Source organism: Temnothorax nylanderi, unplaced genomic scaffold (assembly GCF_030848795.1).
Source record: "Temnothorax nylanderi isolate EJ_2023f unplaced genomic scaffold, tnyl_v1.0 TNYL_tig0131_pilon, whole genome shotgun sequence".
Taxonomy (NCBI): Eukaryota; Metazoa; Arthropoda; class Insecta; order Hymenoptera; family Formicidae; genus Temnothorax; species Temnothorax nylanderi.
Window position 1 is genome coordinate 152,965 of NW_027249193.1, and position 17,676 is coordinate 170,640.

The window sequence follows — 17,676 nt, forward strand, 5'->3', positions numbered from 1 at the left end:
AAAAAATCAGATGTTACTAATTTATCTTATTCACTTGATGCAAACTTTCGAGTATAATAGTTTTTGTAGCATAGAGAAAGCTTTGTTTTTTAAAATAAAGATTGTATATAAAGCACGTATACCTGGCGCATTTTATTATCTTTTTTCAAAAAAGGTATGTTTTGTACGGATATCACTCTTTTTTTACAATTATATGGGAACCATAAAAAAATAAAACTTTTGATATATTAATTTACAAATAAAAAAACGCGGACAATACAGAAGCAAAGGTATTGTTTTGCAGTATTTTAATGTTCTCCTGAAGGATTCGTATGGTAACCCGTTGAACTTGAAGTGTTTGCTTTGCATTTAAACGGTGCAATTAGAAATGGAATTATTTAAAATAATAATATTATTTAAATAAAATATTTATATATATAAAATATTAAATTATTCTTTTGCAGAAGAGTAAGTATTTCAAGAGTTAGATATCATTATATTGTATGATATAAACAAAACAAATAGTTACCTAATACGTGTCCTTGTTTCTTTTTTTGATTGTTCACATGTTTGAGGATCCAAATCAACCGCTTCCTGACTTTGACATTCTGCAGTAAGATTCGTATCAAAACCCGTTGTAATTGAAGTGCTTGGTCTACATTGAAAAAGGATGCAATTAGAAACAAAATTATGTAAAATACAATATTAACGTTGTAAAATTATTTTCTTGCAAAAGAGTAAAAAATTATAAATCTTGTAAAAGAATAAAAAATTAAATATCAATATATCGTTATATTGTATGATATAAGCAAAACGAATAATCACTCATTAAATGCGCCTGTTTTTTCTGTCCTTTCTTTAAATGATTGAACGGGCAAACCAGATGTATCTTGACTTTGATGTTCTCCAGAAGGATTCATACCATTATCCGTTAAACTTCAAGTGCTTGGTCTGCATAGAAAAGTGGTGTGATTAAAAATAGAAAAAAATAATAATTATTAAAATACTACAACTGTACGTATTACTTAATGCTATTATATGTACTTATTGTCGGTGAACCGTAATGGAGTAAACCTTTGTAATTGAGAGTGAGAAGGAGGAAGGAAGAGAAAGGGATAGGGAGAGAATGTTTTATATCTCGAATTTCTTCAAGTACTTCAAGTTTAGCGGATAATACTATGGTTCCTTCTGCAGAACGTCAAAGTCTTGATTCGAAGGTATTGATACGAATCCTGCTGCAGAATGTCAAAGTCACGATACATCTAGTTTGCCCGTTCAATCATTTAAAGAAACGGCAGAAGAGACAGGCGAACTTAATAAGTAATTATTGGTTTTGCTTATGTCATACAATACAATAATATATTGATATTTAAATATTTAATCTTTTTCAAAGTAATGATTTACAACGTTATATTTTAAATAATTCCGTTTCTAATTACTCCGTATTTCAATGCAGACCAAGCACTTCAATTATAATGGGTTTTGATACGAATTCTACTGCAGAATGTCTAAACCAAGAATCATCTGAATTGCCCGTTCAATTATTTGAACAAACAAGAAAAGAAACAAGCGCACTTGATAAGTAATTATTTGTTTTGCTTATAACTTATATCACACAATGTAATGGTATCCAACTAGTTAAATATTAACTTTTCTGCACAAATATAACTTACAACTGTGACATATTTAATAATTACTTCCTCTTATTTACTTTTAATCACAACACATTCCTACACAGACCAAGCACTTCAAGTTCAGCGGATTATAGTATGGATCCTACTTCAGAACGTCAAAGTGGAGAACTATCTGGTTTGCCCGTTCAATCATTTAAAGAAACGACAGAAAAAACAGGCACACTTGATGAGTAATTATTCCTTTTGCTTATATCATACAATATAATAATATCTTGATATTTAAATATTTACTCTTTTGCAAAAGATTAATTTACTATGTTAATATTTTAAATAATTCGATCTCTAATTGCTCCGTATTTCAATGCAGACCAAGCACTTCAAGTTCAATGGATTATAATACAAATCCCGCTGCAGAATGTCAAAGTCAGGAAATAGTTGATTTAGATCCCCAAACATGTAAACAATCGAGAAAAGGAACAAGGGCACGTGATTGGTAATTGTTTGTTTGTTTATATATAATACAATATAATGATACATCATTGAAATATTTACTCTTCTGAAAAGAATAATTTATTATAGAATAATTTAACGTTAATATTTTATATGATTCCATTTCTAATTGCACCACATTTCGATTCTGACCAAGCATTTCAAGTTCTACGGGTTATGATAAGAATCCTTCTGCAAAACATTAAAATACTGCAGAAAAATACCTTTGCTTCTGTATTGTCCACGTTTTCTTATTTGCAAATTCATATATCAAAAGTTTTATATTATTATGGTTTCCATGTAATTGTAAAAAAGGAGTGATATCCGTATAAAACATATCTTTTTTAAAAAAGAGTGAATAAAATGCGCCAGGTATACGTGCTCTATATACACAATCTTTATTGAAAAATAATTTGATCTAATTTTGTCATACAATTATAATTGTTTTTCTTGCTACAAAAACAATGATACCCGAAAGTTTGCATCAAACGAATAAAATAAATTCCCAGATAGCAAAGCGTGTCTGAGCAAAATCGCGCAAACTTGTGATTGCTATGATGCTGGCAACTTGCCGTACATTTGCTTCAATTGATGTCGAGTAATTTAATATTTGAAGCAACACGCAGGCAATATTGGATATATGTAATGCCAGCAATTTGTCGGCAAGAGAACAGCATCAAATTTACTTCGCGTTGCTAGCAATATAACAGCATTGTGTGGTCCTATGAATTATTACAGCAACATGACAGCAACAGCTCGAATTTTGAATCAGACGATTTTAGACCGCAGCATATAAGTTGCCAACAAGTTGCTGGCAAGTTGTTGTACAAAATTGTTATATCGTGAAGGCATCAACTTGCGACAAATGCGGACTCAGTTGCCACAATTCTGATAGCAACACATACTATGTTGTTGGCAACATGCCACAACAATGTAGACACGTTGCTGTCTGGGTCTTTAAGAAAATCAGATGTTACTACTAACTTATTCTATTTACTTGATGCAAACTTCCGAATATTATTGTAAATATTTTGAAGAAACATCAGATGTTACTAATTTATCATATTCACTTAGTGCAAAAATTCTGATTGTTTTTATAGTAAAAAACACAAATAAAATTATAACATCAAATATTATTTCAGAATTATTTCTCCAATAATGAATTCTATAGAGCACATTTGATTATTGACGTTATTTACCTTTTCAGAAAAATGTAACTTTTGTATATCTGTACGTGACCTAGTAATTATATAAATTCGAACTACATATCCATATAAACATACGCCCTAGTAAAAAAAACCATACCTCCTTTTTACCTTTGTGAAAAATTCTGCAAGCGCTTTTTAAGGCGCTCACTGTATCACATTTACATAGTATCAAACGATTAATCTGTATTACAGGTCGGTTATAATAGCGCCGAAAAAAAAACGCAGCAAGTTGTGGAATTATTTCGAGGAATTGAAACCTTCGCTGGTGAAGTGCGCAATTTGTAAAATAGAAATTCATATGCCTCATCCATCGAACAGCACAGCAATAATGATAGGACACTTAAATAAACATGGACTATTTTTCAATAATGACACTCTCACACTACCTGATGACTTGAGGAAATATTGCTCGGAGTTACCGGGATATAAGGCAAAATGTTGTGAGGTAATAATCGGAATGTGCGCGCTTTTCCACCACTCCATGCTTCTCCCGAAATAAGAGGCGAATGATCTGCGCATGACAATCGATCAGCGATCCGCGGTGATCGACGAGACCGAGCGAAGCTCGGCCTCTTTCGTTCTGGGGACTCCGAGCCGACCACACATAACTCTGAATACGGGCCTTACACGACCGGACTGACCGCGGATGAAACACGAGTCCGGATAAGGCGATCAAACTACTGCGGAGCAATACGGCCCGCCCAGCATTCTCTCAGCTACTTGAGGCAAGGGTCCCCGGAACAGGCGAGAGAGCCAACGTGGGAAGCGGAAGAAGCGATCTCCCGAGCACGCAGATGAGTTACTTGTCTCTAGTATGAACTTGAATCGTAGCCGGCACCCGGCCTCTGAGATTACAAGAATTTGAGCGCTATACAACTGTATCCATCTGTCCCATACACTGTCCTATTGACAATTACATTCTTTCTTAATTCCAATCGAGACGCGTACATTTTAATATGACAACCCTCTTTGGCGTGAGGCGTAATGAGCGATAATTGTGCGTGCGAGTATTTATTGTGCGTGCGAGTATTTATTGAGCGAATGTGTGTATGTATGACAGGCGTGCGTATAGAGGCGATTGCCGGAGAGATATTTGTAGCCGTCTTTAAGTAAAATAAAACTGCGGATACACTTGACTAAATATCTCGTTCAATGAATACACGTCCCTTCCAGGGAATCGAGTCATCTATTTCGTATGTATAAGTAAGGTTTGACAAAAGAGATCTTACAATGTAATGATTGCGGTAAAACAATGTCCTTCTTAACAAATATTGTACGTTTACGAAAACATTTAAGAAGACATTCCACAAGAATCCTCAGTCGAGATGAGTAAGTACACATTCAAAAAATTATTAAAATATTAGACTATAAAATAAATGCAATAAAACGATCAACAGCTAAAGAAAAAACGCGAATACAAGTTTTTATCGGTAGGTCATCCATATAATATTTATTTACAATTTTGATCATAAATACGTCTCTCAAATAGTAATAAAAATAATATTTCAATTATTTTGCATAATTTAAATAAATTTGAGTCGATTATTTCACGTTCTTTTATGCATCATAGATGTAGACCAGAAATTTAAATTAGATGTCTATTTGGTTGACATTAACACTGTAGAAATTCGAGACAGATACAGAGTGTTTCCTAAGTAAGTAAACAAACTTGAAGGGGATATTCCTTGGCTTACTTGAAAAAGAAAAAATTCTCTAAACATGTGTCCTAAACTATTTCGTTTTCAAAATACAGGATGTCAAAATTGTGAAAAAAAAAATAAAAACTTTGAAAATCTGGAAAACGTTTAAAGATATTTCATTCAAATTTAGTATGCGTATATGCGGTATTAAGAAATATGTATCTTCCAGTACCGATGAATTATTTTTTAATCTACCTGGGGCGTGTGTTTTTGACACCATGTGTTTTGAAGACAAAGTAGTTTAGAACACATGTTTATAGGACCTTTTTTTTCTTAAAATAAGCCAAGGAATATCTCCTTCAAGTTTGTGTACTTACTTAGAAAACACCCTGTATAAAATGTATAATATTATACCCAGTTCTTATAGGTATTCAAATTAAATAGCTCAATTTAATAAAATCTATATAGCACAACTCAAATCTGCCATCCACATATTACATAGATGATTAATAATTAATAAAAAATTTTATTAGCCAACAATTAACGGTTCTTTATCATTTGAATATACGTGTAGGTCAAATGTCAACATAGCGTAGGATTAATAAATAAATACTTGTGGAGTCGGAGTAAATGATTAACGTTATATGAATATTTATTTTGAGCAAAGTTATACATTAGGCAAATAGTTATGACAAAAGCGATGCAATGAATATAAGTTATGACGGACGATACAAATATGAACTCTTAACTCTATCTCGTATCCCGATTAGGGGAGAGTTGGCAATTACCGAGCCCCTAAGAACCGAAGCGTATATCTAAGCTCAGAAATGCTTCAAAAAAACAAACTGTGCAGTTTTAGATAGGTCATTTATTTGGCTATCCATATATCATAGCAATAATCTTGAAAGTTAAAGACAAACTGAAATATTAATAATTTTCCAAAAAATGAGAAAACGCGGTATTATCAAACTGGTCTGATAATATCGTGACCAGGTCTGATAAAATCGTGCCCAGTTTAATAAAGCCGTACCTATAAAAATTACTCTGGCTTCAGCCAGTGACATGAAGTAGAACACAATAACAAAATGTTTTTTTTATATTTATGCATTAATATCGTCTAGTAGGTACCTACATATAAAAATAAGTGAATGCGTTAACAAATAACGATCATTATAAATTCAAATCAAAACTTAAGCAACGATCTTTTCTGTAAGCACCTTACATTGTAAACTAAACAGTCTTGGTAACTCTTAACACACAGTTATCGTTATACCTATGAGTATTATACCTTGGCGCGAAATTATCAAACTCAATCATTTCACTTTACAACCTTAAAATATATAGGAAAGAAACGCGTGTTTCTAAAATCACTTTGCAACCTAATTTTATAGTGTTTTAGCTTATCAAATCCGTCAGGATTATTTCTCTAATGAAAATATTATGTTACTCACCTCTTATTGGAACTTACCAGCAAAATTGCAACGAGCAAGCAGAGAAGCTTCCAGAGCGCACTGTGTTTACATGGACGGCCGGAACGCATTGACGGCGCATGCGGGTGGGGTATTTCGTGTTACTCTATGATATTAACATCATTGTAGGCGCGTAATACAAATAGTTATTGAGATAAACAATGGCGCGGAATTGTCAACCGCGCGGTAATTGCCAACTCTCCCCTACTCGTATAACTCGCTAAATGTCTCGTATCTCGGACGAACGTAACTCTTAATATACTGTCTTATAATCTGATCACCCGCGCGACTCGTTAGTGAACGCGCGACGTTACTCTGTATTGCTCGACTTGCTCTCTCCGTCCTCCGATTGACTGTTAACGATCGGAGCGGTCGCCGCGCACAACTTCGCGAAGACGTTCGATACGCGATCCTCGATTATCGATTATCGACCGGGCGCGGAAAATAATCCCACAATAGTGATATTGATTATTCGTTACCCTTGAAATTATTATTATATATATAGCACCAACCTAATTTATTCTGACATATTCTACAATTTTTCATGAGAACATTCTATCATTTTCGACCGTTTTAATTTGTAACCGTATTCGTCTTATGTTTAAACGTGTACTCATATTAACCGCGTTAATTGCTATAGACGAAAATACTCGCGGACGACGATCGTCCGTCAGACGCTTCGGACGAGTTAATTCGTTTGTTTAGGAAACTAGTCAGACTCTCAGAAGTCAAATCGTAAGCATTGTAATGTTGCCCTTTGTGTTGTTCTATGCTATCGAATTTATCACACAGAGAAACAATTCAAATATATTGGTATTTTTTCTTTACGCATCTCTTCCTTTTACTTCTTTTTTTACCTCAAATATCAAGAAAACATTAGTTGCTGTTGATTAAACAATCTCGATTTTTAATCATATTTGTAGTCAAATTATAAAAATTTGCTTGACAAACTTGCGGCCTAAGTTAACACCAAAGCGTCTGACAGGCAATATCGTCGCGCGAGTATTCTCCAAAGCAGTTAAGGGGATGCTGGAGACAGCTCTGTTTTACCGCGAAATTTTCAGACACACTAATCTTTTGATTGATTTCACCGAATTAAAAATTTTTTGTCCAGAATTAAAGTATGGACGATAACGAATACCGCAGACACCATTTGCGTATAAAAAACGAAAAAAAATTAGAAAATTACAGTTTTATTTTCGATTCTGCGGTCGACTCATGACAACATTTGCTGCACATAAAAGTTTTAGACTGTGTACGTATACAAAAACCTGGCAGCGGTCTCGGAAATACAATAAAGAAGAATCCTGCGCTTGCAGAAATGAGCTGCGAGCTTTAGTATAAGAGAAAAGTGTGTTTGAAAATTTCATATGCACATGTTACGCGTCTCCCTGAATTCAGCCAAAAACATACGGATCAGTATAACGGGTAGCCCTAGAGCAGGCGCTCTGTAGGTATGTGTAAGATCGGTGAGCACTTCTTTATCGACGCTGATCGAGTTCGCCTGCGTTCTGTATGTATGTGTAAGAATCGGTGAGCACTTCTTTATCGACGCTGATCGAGTTCGTCTGCGGCTCCAGCATCCCCTTAAAGGATTAAGGCAGTCTCTATTATAAATTATTTATTAGGAAAAACGTCTCTTTCAGTGACGTTACTCAAGAACGTCATCGTAACGTAAAAAAATCATAAGTTGAATTAGGGAGATACACCATTTTACGGTCAGGATAGGATTTTAGTAAAGTAATAAAATTATTCGTGTGAATTTATGTACATTTCTTTCAACTGCAACTAGAACAAATCAATTATGTTAAAACAGTTTTTCTCCTTAACTTAATTTTATATCATATCGGTTGTGTTCTACTTATCTATTAATCACAAATTCAAACATTAATTGTTTGACATTAGCATTACAGAAATTTGAGGTATAAAATATTCTCTCCCTATCTCTTTCTCTTTCTTCCTCCTTCTCATTCTCACTTACAAAACTTCACTCCATTACGGTTAACCGCCAATAAGTACATAATAGCATTAAGTAATACGTGCAATTGTAGTAGTTTAATAATTATTCTTTCTTTTCTGTTTTTAATCACACCACTTTTCTATGCAGACCAAGCACTTCAAGTTTAGCGGATAATGGTATGGATCTTTCTGCAGGATGTCAAAGTCAAGATGCATCTGGTTTGCTCGTTCAATCATTTAAAGAAACGACAGAAAAAACAGGCGCACTCAATGAGTAATTATTCGTTTTTCTTATATCACACAATATAATAATATCTCGATATTTAAATGTTTACTTTTGCGAGAGAGTAATTTACAACTTTAATATTTTAAATAATTTCCATATATTTACATATTTTCCATTTCTAATTGCATCGTATTTCAATGCAGTCGAAGCACTTCAACTTCGACGTGTTGTGTTATGGATCGTTCTGCAGAATGTCAAAGTCAAGATGCATCTGGTTTGTCCGATCAATCATTTAAAGAAACGACAGGAAAAACAGGCGCACATAATGAGTAATTATTCGTTTTTCTTATATCACACAATGTAATGATATCTTGATATTTAAATGTTTACTCTTTAATTGCGAAAGAGTAATTTACAACTTTAATATTTTAAATAATTTCCATTTACATATTTTCCATTTCTAATTGCACCGTATTTCAATGCAGATCAGGCACTTCAAGTTTAGCGGATAATGGTATGGATCCTTCTGCAGAACGTCAAAGTCAAGATGCATCTGGTTTGCTCGTTCAATCGTTTAAAGAAACGACAGAAAAAACAGGCGCTCTTAAAGAGTAATTATTCGTATTGCTTATATTATACAATATAATGATATCTTGATATTTAAATATTTACTCTTTTTCAAAAGAATAATTTACATAATTAATGTTTTAAATAATTCTATTTCTAATGACGTATTTCAATGCAGACCAAGCACTTCAATTTCGACGGGTTACAATATCGGGGTTACGAATCCTACCGCAGACTGTCAAAGTCAGGAAACAGTTGATTTGGATTCTCAAATGTGTGAACAATCGAGAAAGGAAACAAGGGCACGTGATAGGTAAATTATTTGTTTTGCTTGTACCACATAATATAATGACATTTTATTATTAAAATATTTACTCTTCTGCAAAGGATAATTTATAACGTTAATATTTTATATAATTCCATTTTCAATTGCAACACATTTCGATGCAGACCAAGCATTTCAAGTTCAACGGTTTATGATACGAATATTTCTGCAGGACGTTAACATACTGCAGAACAATCGTTGACTTCTGTATTATCCATATTTTTTTATTTGCAAATTAATATATCAAAGGTTTTATATTTTCATGGTTCTCATGTAATTGTAAAAAAGGAGTAATATCATGAACATGTTTCTTTTTGTGGCTTTGTAATTTTGGTATTTCGTGTATGCCACTTTGATATTGTGAATTTCGCTTGTATGGTACGCAATACGAATTGGAGCCATCGTGGGACATTCTCTGTGTAAATAAGTACTCTCTTTTTTACTCGTTATGCTGTGACATCATACTTATTTTCTGTTAATTTCCAGCCTTTCATGTATGATGTTTCTGCCAAAATCTCATAAGCATTAGACAGAGAGTGTGTTGGCGATGGTTCTTTTTTTCTCATCAGGTTTTTTGATATTTATTTCGCTCTTTAAATTTTGCACTGACTATAAGAAATTCAATTTTCGTTACATTTTTTAAATTCTAATTATTGACGTTGTTATTTGACTCTATGCTATATTTTGTTAGATCACTTGATAAGGATCCTGGGTTGACACGTTGTGAAGCTATTATGTATTGATTGCCAAATGTTGTCGAGATAAATATATTCTCTTTGGACAAAAATTTTGATCTAATTTTGACATATAATTTCATTTATGTTTCTTGCTACAAAAACAATGATACCCCAAAGTTTGCACCAAGTGAACAAGATAAATTAGTAACATCGAGAATTTTTTAAATAAAGTTTCTTTATTATACTTTGAGACAGGCTGTTTTCTTTTTTTTTTAATTATTACCAGTGTATCATAGTTCATTATATTTACAATTTATTAATTATACATATTACAGCCTTCACCCGACGCAGCCGGGTCCGTAGCCGTCGGGGCTCCAAGTTTACAAAAAAATATTCACAGGGCGCCAGCCAATTTTTACAAAATTAGCAAAAGGGTACACAACAAAACTCAGGGGTGGATGGTCGGAGGGACCCTCAGATATGACTGATTTAGATTATCGCTTATTATTAACTCATATATTTAACATCGTATGGTTAGATTATACAATCATGACTCAGGCAAGAGAATACAGATTTATGATACTCACAGTTGCCGACAGGAACTTCTCGACAAATTCTTATATACAATATAATTAATATACTTCAGTGACGAAGTACGACGGTTAGAATCGCACAATTATATAAGGAACAGCGGTCCGACTACTCGGGGGAACGACTCCCGGAATTACAAACGTGGTGACGCTAGCACGGCTTTCCGGAGAGTGAGCTTTCCGGCAATCCCATGGTGTTAGAAGACAGGTGTAACATTGCGCATAATGGCGGCCGGAGAATACGACAGCCAATCAAATGTTTATCCAAAATGTGGCGCCACATTTAAATGCAGCATTAGTCACAGTTTGTGACAAAAATGCAAACAAAAATAAAAAATTTGTAAATATAATACGAAACCTCACAAATTAATTTAAAAAATATAATACATAATATACTAATGATAAAAAAACAATTTCTACATTAATAAGTAAATAAAGAATAAATATTGCAAATAAGGAATTAGAAAACGTTATTAATAAGGAAGTATACAGAAATGATTACTCGTATTGCAAACTGTAAGAACAATATTCCTGACACAATGTTATATTTAAAATCGTCTTAAGTTTATTATAAAATGCTATAATAAAATAGCCTTTGCAGCATCTTAAGATAAGCTTTTCTGTAATCTGAAATCTAAGATTGAACTATGAGCACCGTTCTAAGTTGTAGAGACGTGTAATTGATTGTAATATAAAAGAAAGTGTAGGAGTGATATTATATTAAAACAATTATAAATAAAGGAATGCAATTTTTCCAGAACATGTTTTTATTTTACATTTTGTACATTTTCGGTAAAATAAACCGCCGCGTACGTCTGGAGGTCGGTTATGTATCTTGAAACGAAGTGAAAATTACAAAATTCAACGGGAAGACAATGATGACGAGGACTGTGAATGACGACGACAGCACGTTGGCATAGCTTCTCCGCAAAAATAGAATATCTAATATCTAAACACAATATAACCTTTAACTATAATATACTTCACAATAATATTGAAGGAGCCATATTGCTTTTGGCATCTTGGATAAAGTTCTGATTGGTCAAAGAAAATGACGACTGCGCATCCTCGAAACTGTTACACCTGTCTTCTAACACCATGGGCAATCCGGTGCTCCGGCGAAGGCCCAGCTTAGGCCGCTTTGATAGCTGGCGCGTGCGCGTCTCGTCAGTTTCGCCGGTGGGCCTAATGATTTTCGGGCAGCCCCGTCAATTTCCCGGCTTTCTCCGGCGACAGCTGGTTTGGCGTCTTTGTCCGCCTTATGTGTGGCTGATATCGCTGTCTTCTCCTCGCTCTTACAATTGCTGGCACGGGTCGTTCATTCCCACCGATAGTTCCTTTATACCGTATCTCGTCTTTAAGATTTTCGAAATAATACGTTTCCTGTTCACCTGAGTCACTCTAAGCATCAACATAACATATTTATACAGAATAACATCATATGTACGCCAAAAGAACTCCCGACGAGTCGGAACGCGTCGATGTTGAGGGAATATGATTATACTGTTACAACTTGTTGTATACGTGTTCTGAAAAAGAACACGTGCCCAACAACTATAATAAAGAAACATCATTAAAAAAATCAGATGTTACTACTAATTTATATCCCATTCTCTTGATGCAAACTTTCTTATGTCATTGTAAATATTTCATAGAAACATCAGATGTTACTAATTTATCATACTTACTTGGCGCAAAAATACTGATATCATAGTTTTATAGTAAAAAACACAAATAAAATTATAACATCAAATATTATTTTAAAATTTTGTCCAATAATGAGTTGGAATAGAGCACGTACATGTGGTTATTGTACATTATTTACTCTTTTTATAAAAATGTGACATTTGTATATCCGTACGTGATCTGATAATTAGGAAAATTTTAATTATATATAAACATACGCCCTAATATAAAGAAACCATACTTTCTTTTTACCTTTGTGAAAAATTCTGCAAACGCTTTTTAAGGCGCTCACTGTATCACATTTAGTATCAAACGATTAATTTGTATTACAGGTCGGTTATAATAGCACCGAAAAAAAACGCAGCAAGTTGTGGGATTATTTCGAGGAATTGAAATCTTTGCTGGTAAAATGCGCAATTTGTAAAATACAAATTTATATGCCTCATCCATCGCACAGGACAGCAATAATGATAGGACACTTAAATAAACATGGAATATTTCTCAATAACGACACTTTCACACTACCTGACGACTTGAGGCAATATTACTCGGAGTTACCGGGATATAAGGCAAAATGTAATGATTGTAGTAAAACAATGCCTTTCTTAACAGATATTATACGTTTACGAAAACATTTAAGAAGACATTCCACAAGAATCCTGAGTCGAGATGAGTAAGTACACATTCAAAAAATTATTAAAATATTAAAGACTATAAAATAAATATAATAATGATAAAACAATCAATAGCTGAAAAAAAAGAGCGAATAAAAGTTTTTATCAGGGCACCTATGTAACACTTATTTGCAATTTCAATCATAAATGTGCAGCCTCTCAAATCGTAATAATAATGAAGTATTTCAATTATTTTGCATAATTTTTAAATAAATGAGTCGCTTATTTTCACGTTTACTTATACATCATTGATATAGACTAAAAATTTAGAATAGATGTTTATTTGTTTGACATTAATACTGCAGAAATTCGAGGCAGTTATACAGAGTGTTTCCTAAAAGTAAGTGCACAAACTTCCCAGTCAGAAATCATCAGTTGAAAAGACGGCGAATCAACGACTTTTTAACCAAAGGACCGGTTGATATAGACGTCTAAAATTAGGTCGATTATACGTTTTTGTGTCCTTCAAATTAGACCTCTATAAAATCATAGACGACATAGCCGTCTAATAGCCGACTTTTCGACTTGTAACTTCTGACTGGGACGTTTTTGTGTCCTTCAAATTAGACCTCTATAAAACCATAGACGACATAGGCGTCTAATAACCGACTTTTCGACTTGTCACTTCTGACTGGGTTGAAGCGAATGTTCCTTGGCTTATATATATATATATATATATTTTTTTTTTAAGAAAAGGTCCTCTAAACATGTGTCCTAAACTACTTTGTTTTCAAAATACAAGATGTCAAAGTTGTGAAAAGAAATGAAAATTTCGAAAATCTGGATAACGTTTAAAGATATTTTATTCATAAAGGTTGTTACACATTGACGGAGTGTGCTAATAGAATTGACAATAACAAAGTGTGTTTCTCATTTGCGGCCTTTTGGTAAACATAATTTGTTGCTGACATTTGCAGTTGCAGAAAATTTGTTATAGGGGAGCTGAACGCAGCAGAGTGCAAGGGTAAAGGCACATCCCGTGTGCGGCGTGTGTTCCTGCAATCCCGGTTTTTATAAAAAACAATGTGAGTGCGAGGGAAACGACAATGGTGCTGACAAATCGATCTCGATGACCGACTGCAAACCCGACAATCAAACCACCGAGATCTGCAGCGGTCATGGTACATGCAAGTGGCGTCTGCGATTGCGACAAACGACCAAACAACCTGCAAGAACTGTTCTACGGAAAATATTGCGAATGCGACAATTTCTCTTGCAAACGCTGCAGTGGTGGCCAGGTATGTCCGAAAATTAAAGATATAACGATACAATTGCAAAATATGATTCTAAGCAATGCAATCGATAATAAAATCCTAATTCTCTTCATGTATAATATTGTATAAGATATAAAAAGTACTTATAATAGTTTCCCAATAAAAATACTCAACAGATATTATACGTTATTGTCTTGTGTAATTAAATAAACATGATTTTTTGTGGATTAAAAATTATATATTCATAATTATACTAAAAAATATTTTAACATTTTCTAAGCATATATAAGTATTTACCGCCAATATATGTAGATAACAAAAATTATACACGCTCAAGAGAACTTTATTATCGCGTGTAACTACCGTATTCTAGCTTGTGATAGCTGTTTTTAACAAATTCACGGAAGCCTTCGAATGACGTTTATAAGGGTGGTTAGACAAATTACACGCCTTTATATGTACCCCATTACGTTCACCGTTCGTTTCTTCTTTGTCCGTTTAAACTTTAAGGTCTGCAGCGGACGGGGCAAGTGCAAATGCGGTACCTGCAATTGCCTGCCGAAAATGGGGTGGCGAGACGTGCGATTGCAAGGAAACAAACAGCACATGCATCTCGCAAGAACGTTCAGATTTGCAGCGGACGCGGCAAGTGCATCTGCGGCAGCTGTCACTGCCACGAGCGGAATAATATCCGATATTCCGCACAACATTGCGAGGCGTGCCCAGTGAGTGTCCGTGCGTAATAAAGGAAATGATCTGGGAAGTTTGTTGGAAGAAATCGTTTATCGATAAGACAACATAAAAGAAGGCTCGAGATGCATGGATGTTTTTATATTGAAATTTCTATACTAATCGACTTACCCGCATACAGAAGGCGATTCACATGGAATTAACATTATTGTGCATAACACACAGTTGAAAATTTAGAAAGTTTTCTACGAGAAAGAAAAAAAGTTACTGATCAAAAATAAAACTAAATTTATTGTTAAATGTGGATACTAAACAGTTTAAATTGTTGATTACATCTATTTATTAATTTTATTTAAATCTTATTAAATTTGATTTTTACTTTAGAAAATGTACGTTTCAGTCTGTATGCATATATAATGTTCTACAGTTTTTAAGATATATAAGTAAAGGCTCTGTTCTTCCGAAAACGTCCGTGCTCCGATTTAGGTGAAACTTTGTGAATAGATTTCTTTTAGATAAAAAAAGACATATACCAAAAGGATTGTTTGCGACTCCAAAGTTTAGCAACTTTTTTAACATTTTTAATTTGCTGCCTCCGCGCATACATTTTCCACGCGAAACGGGGTGCCACATGGGTTTACAACTTTCCACGCGTGGAAAGCCCACGCATGTATTTTGAAGGCACACTATATATGTGTCTAGTTTAATAATAGTGGAGCCCCCGCAGGGGGACGGAACCTACTGCCTCCACGCATACACTTTCCACGCGAAACGAGGTGCCACATGGGTTTACAACTTTCCACGCGTAGAAAGCTCACGTATGTATTTTGAAGGCACACTATTCTATTCAATATTCTATTCAATATATACATTTATTGGTTACGAATACTCTACTTTATTACCGATCCCAATATATAAAAAATACACATACTCAATCTCTTGGAAATCGAGAAGCTCAACAGGGGTAAACATCTCAGATATTAGTATTTTATTTATTGTGAATTTTTAATATATTTTCTATCGTGTGTGTACATATAATATAAAAAAATTTAATATCTAACATTTAAAATATAGAGACTGTACAAATTTCAATCTAATATATTTAATGTATATTTTTTATAAAAGTTGTAATTATTTGAATTAAATAACATTGTTGAAAAAATTTATATCAAGTTTTGTTAATTCAAATATGCTCTTACATATTTATTATCTAATATATTCAGTGATTGATAGATATTCTTATAAACAAGTAACTGCGCAAGTATAACGGAATTTAATAGGAATTGTGTTTAATTAATCACAAAATTGTTACCTTATTCAATCCAAGATATCTACTCGAAAAAACCTAAGTAACAAGTGATAGACGTAATATCTTTGTACCTCGCAAAAAAACCTAAGTAAGAAGTAGTAAGTAATTATACATACAAAGCTATATCTACCACTTGGGTTTCAATTTTTTTTTAGAATAAAGGTACTACTCACCCACTCTTGGGTTTTTTCGAGGTACAAAGATATTACGTACCATTTGGGTTTTATTAATATTTTTGAATTTAAAATTATAATGATACTACCACTTGGTTTTTTTCGAGGTAACAACTACGCGTGTACTTGGCGCCTTTTTTTACCTTTTTGATACATATATACAGGGTGTTCCAGGTCAGGTCAATAAAATTACAGGGTCTTATAGGAAATTGAATTTGGAGCAAAAAAGTTCCTATAAACATAGGTCCAGAAACGCTTCGCGCAGAGTTCGTCGAAGGACGAACGAACGAGGCGCAAAGAGCAAAAAAAGGATAATGAGGAGGCTGCTCGTCAAAGGAATAAGTATTCTATGGCCCACGCATCAACGATGCTGCGTAAGATTTAAAAAATTCATTCAACAATTTATCCACAGCATGCAGCTATTGTCATTGTTTCTCGAAACAATGTTTTGAAAATCAGTACCAGAAGTATCTCGGAGACTATAGTAAACCGATTTGCATGAAATTTTTTACAGCTACTCTCTCAATACACAATAGTACTAAAAGATTCGAACTGCTAAAATAAATAAATAACTAATGGTTATAAAATTTGCTCTGATGATTAGTAGACAAAAGCCTCTGATTAGTAGACAATTATAATAAACATTTGTGTCAAATATGAAGTTAATCGAATTACGTTCTCAACTTATTGTTACAGTTTTAAAAAATGTTATTCTAAAAAATGGACACAATAATGTTAATGCTCACTATAAAATATAATTTTTTTATACCAAGATATTGTGCATATTAAATGTACTTAACAAACATATAATAAAAAATTCATACTTCTATTAATTTATAACTTTTTACAATTTGACCCAAATTTTTCCTAATTTTTACTTCTGTCAGAGTCCTGTAACTCATCCTTAATAGTGTGAAATATTGCATTGGTTGCATCGCGTTGGTTCTATGAATGTTAATTGAAATAAACAATAAATGACATTTTGAATAATCGCTCAATCTTCCGTGAGCCATTTATACAATAATATATTCAAAAAGTGAATTATATATGGTAAACTGAACTTTTAATAAAAATATTTTTTTAATAATGAACTAAGTATACGTATAGGCTTTACTGAATAATTTTTATATTGTAGTAGCTCATATTTTTAAGAATAAGCATGGCTAC

At 33.4% G+C, this 17,676-nt stretch overlaps 1 protein-coding gene across 4 annotated transcripts; it reads left to right on the forward strand.

Annotated features, from left to right (window-relative positions):
- Positions 1-1,135: 1,135 nt before the first annotated feature.
- LOC139776875 (uncharacterized) lies at positions 1,136-16,193 on the forward strand. 4 transcript variants are annotated; one of them, XM_071713876.1, is made up of 11 exons: positions 1,136-1,299; positions 1,436-1,843; positions 1,981-2,106; positions 3,503-4,639; positions 8,527-8,652; positions 8,808-8,933; positions 9,090-9,215; positions 9,350-9,484; positions 12,782-13,122; positions 14,061-14,361; positions 14,848-16,193. In XM_071713876.1, the coding sequence occupies exons 4-9, from the start codon at positions 4,563-4,565 to the stop codon at positions 12,840-12,842; spliced, it is 651 nt and encodes a 216-aa protein (XP_071569977.1). In that variant the 5' UTR covers positions 1,136-1,299; positions 1,436-1,843; positions 1,981-2,106; positions 3,503-4,562; the 3' UTR covers positions 12,843-13,122; positions 14,061-14,361; positions 14,848-16,193. The 4 variants fall into 4 exon arrangements, with proteins under 4 accessions (XP_071569977.1, XP_071569980.1, XP_071569981.1 ...); XM_071713879.1 differs by lacking the exon at positions 1,436-1,843 and having other exon boundaries at positions 1,139-1,299; positions 14,041-14,361; XM_071713880.1 differs by lacking the exon at positions 1,436-1,843 and having other exon boundaries at positions 1,139-1,299; positions 14,047-14,361.
- Positions 16,194-17,676: the final 1,483 nt, after the last annotated feature.

What these genes read in the sequence shown, in the direction of transcription:
- LOC139776875 (XM_071713876.1), top strand. Translation starts at nt 4,563, where the DNA reads ATGTCCTTCTTAACAAATATTGTACGTTTACGAAAACATTTAAGAAGA. An exon ending in AAAACAGGCGCACATAATGA is followed by an intron (nt 8,934 to 9,089) that starts GTAATTATTCGT and finishes ATTTCAATGCAG; the next exon opens with ATCAGGCACTTCAAGTTTAG. An exon ending in AAAACAGGCGCTCTTAAAGA is followed by an intron (nt 9,216 to 9,349) that starts GTAATTATTCGT and finishes ATTTCAATGCAG; the next exon opens with ACCAAGCACTTCAATTTCGA.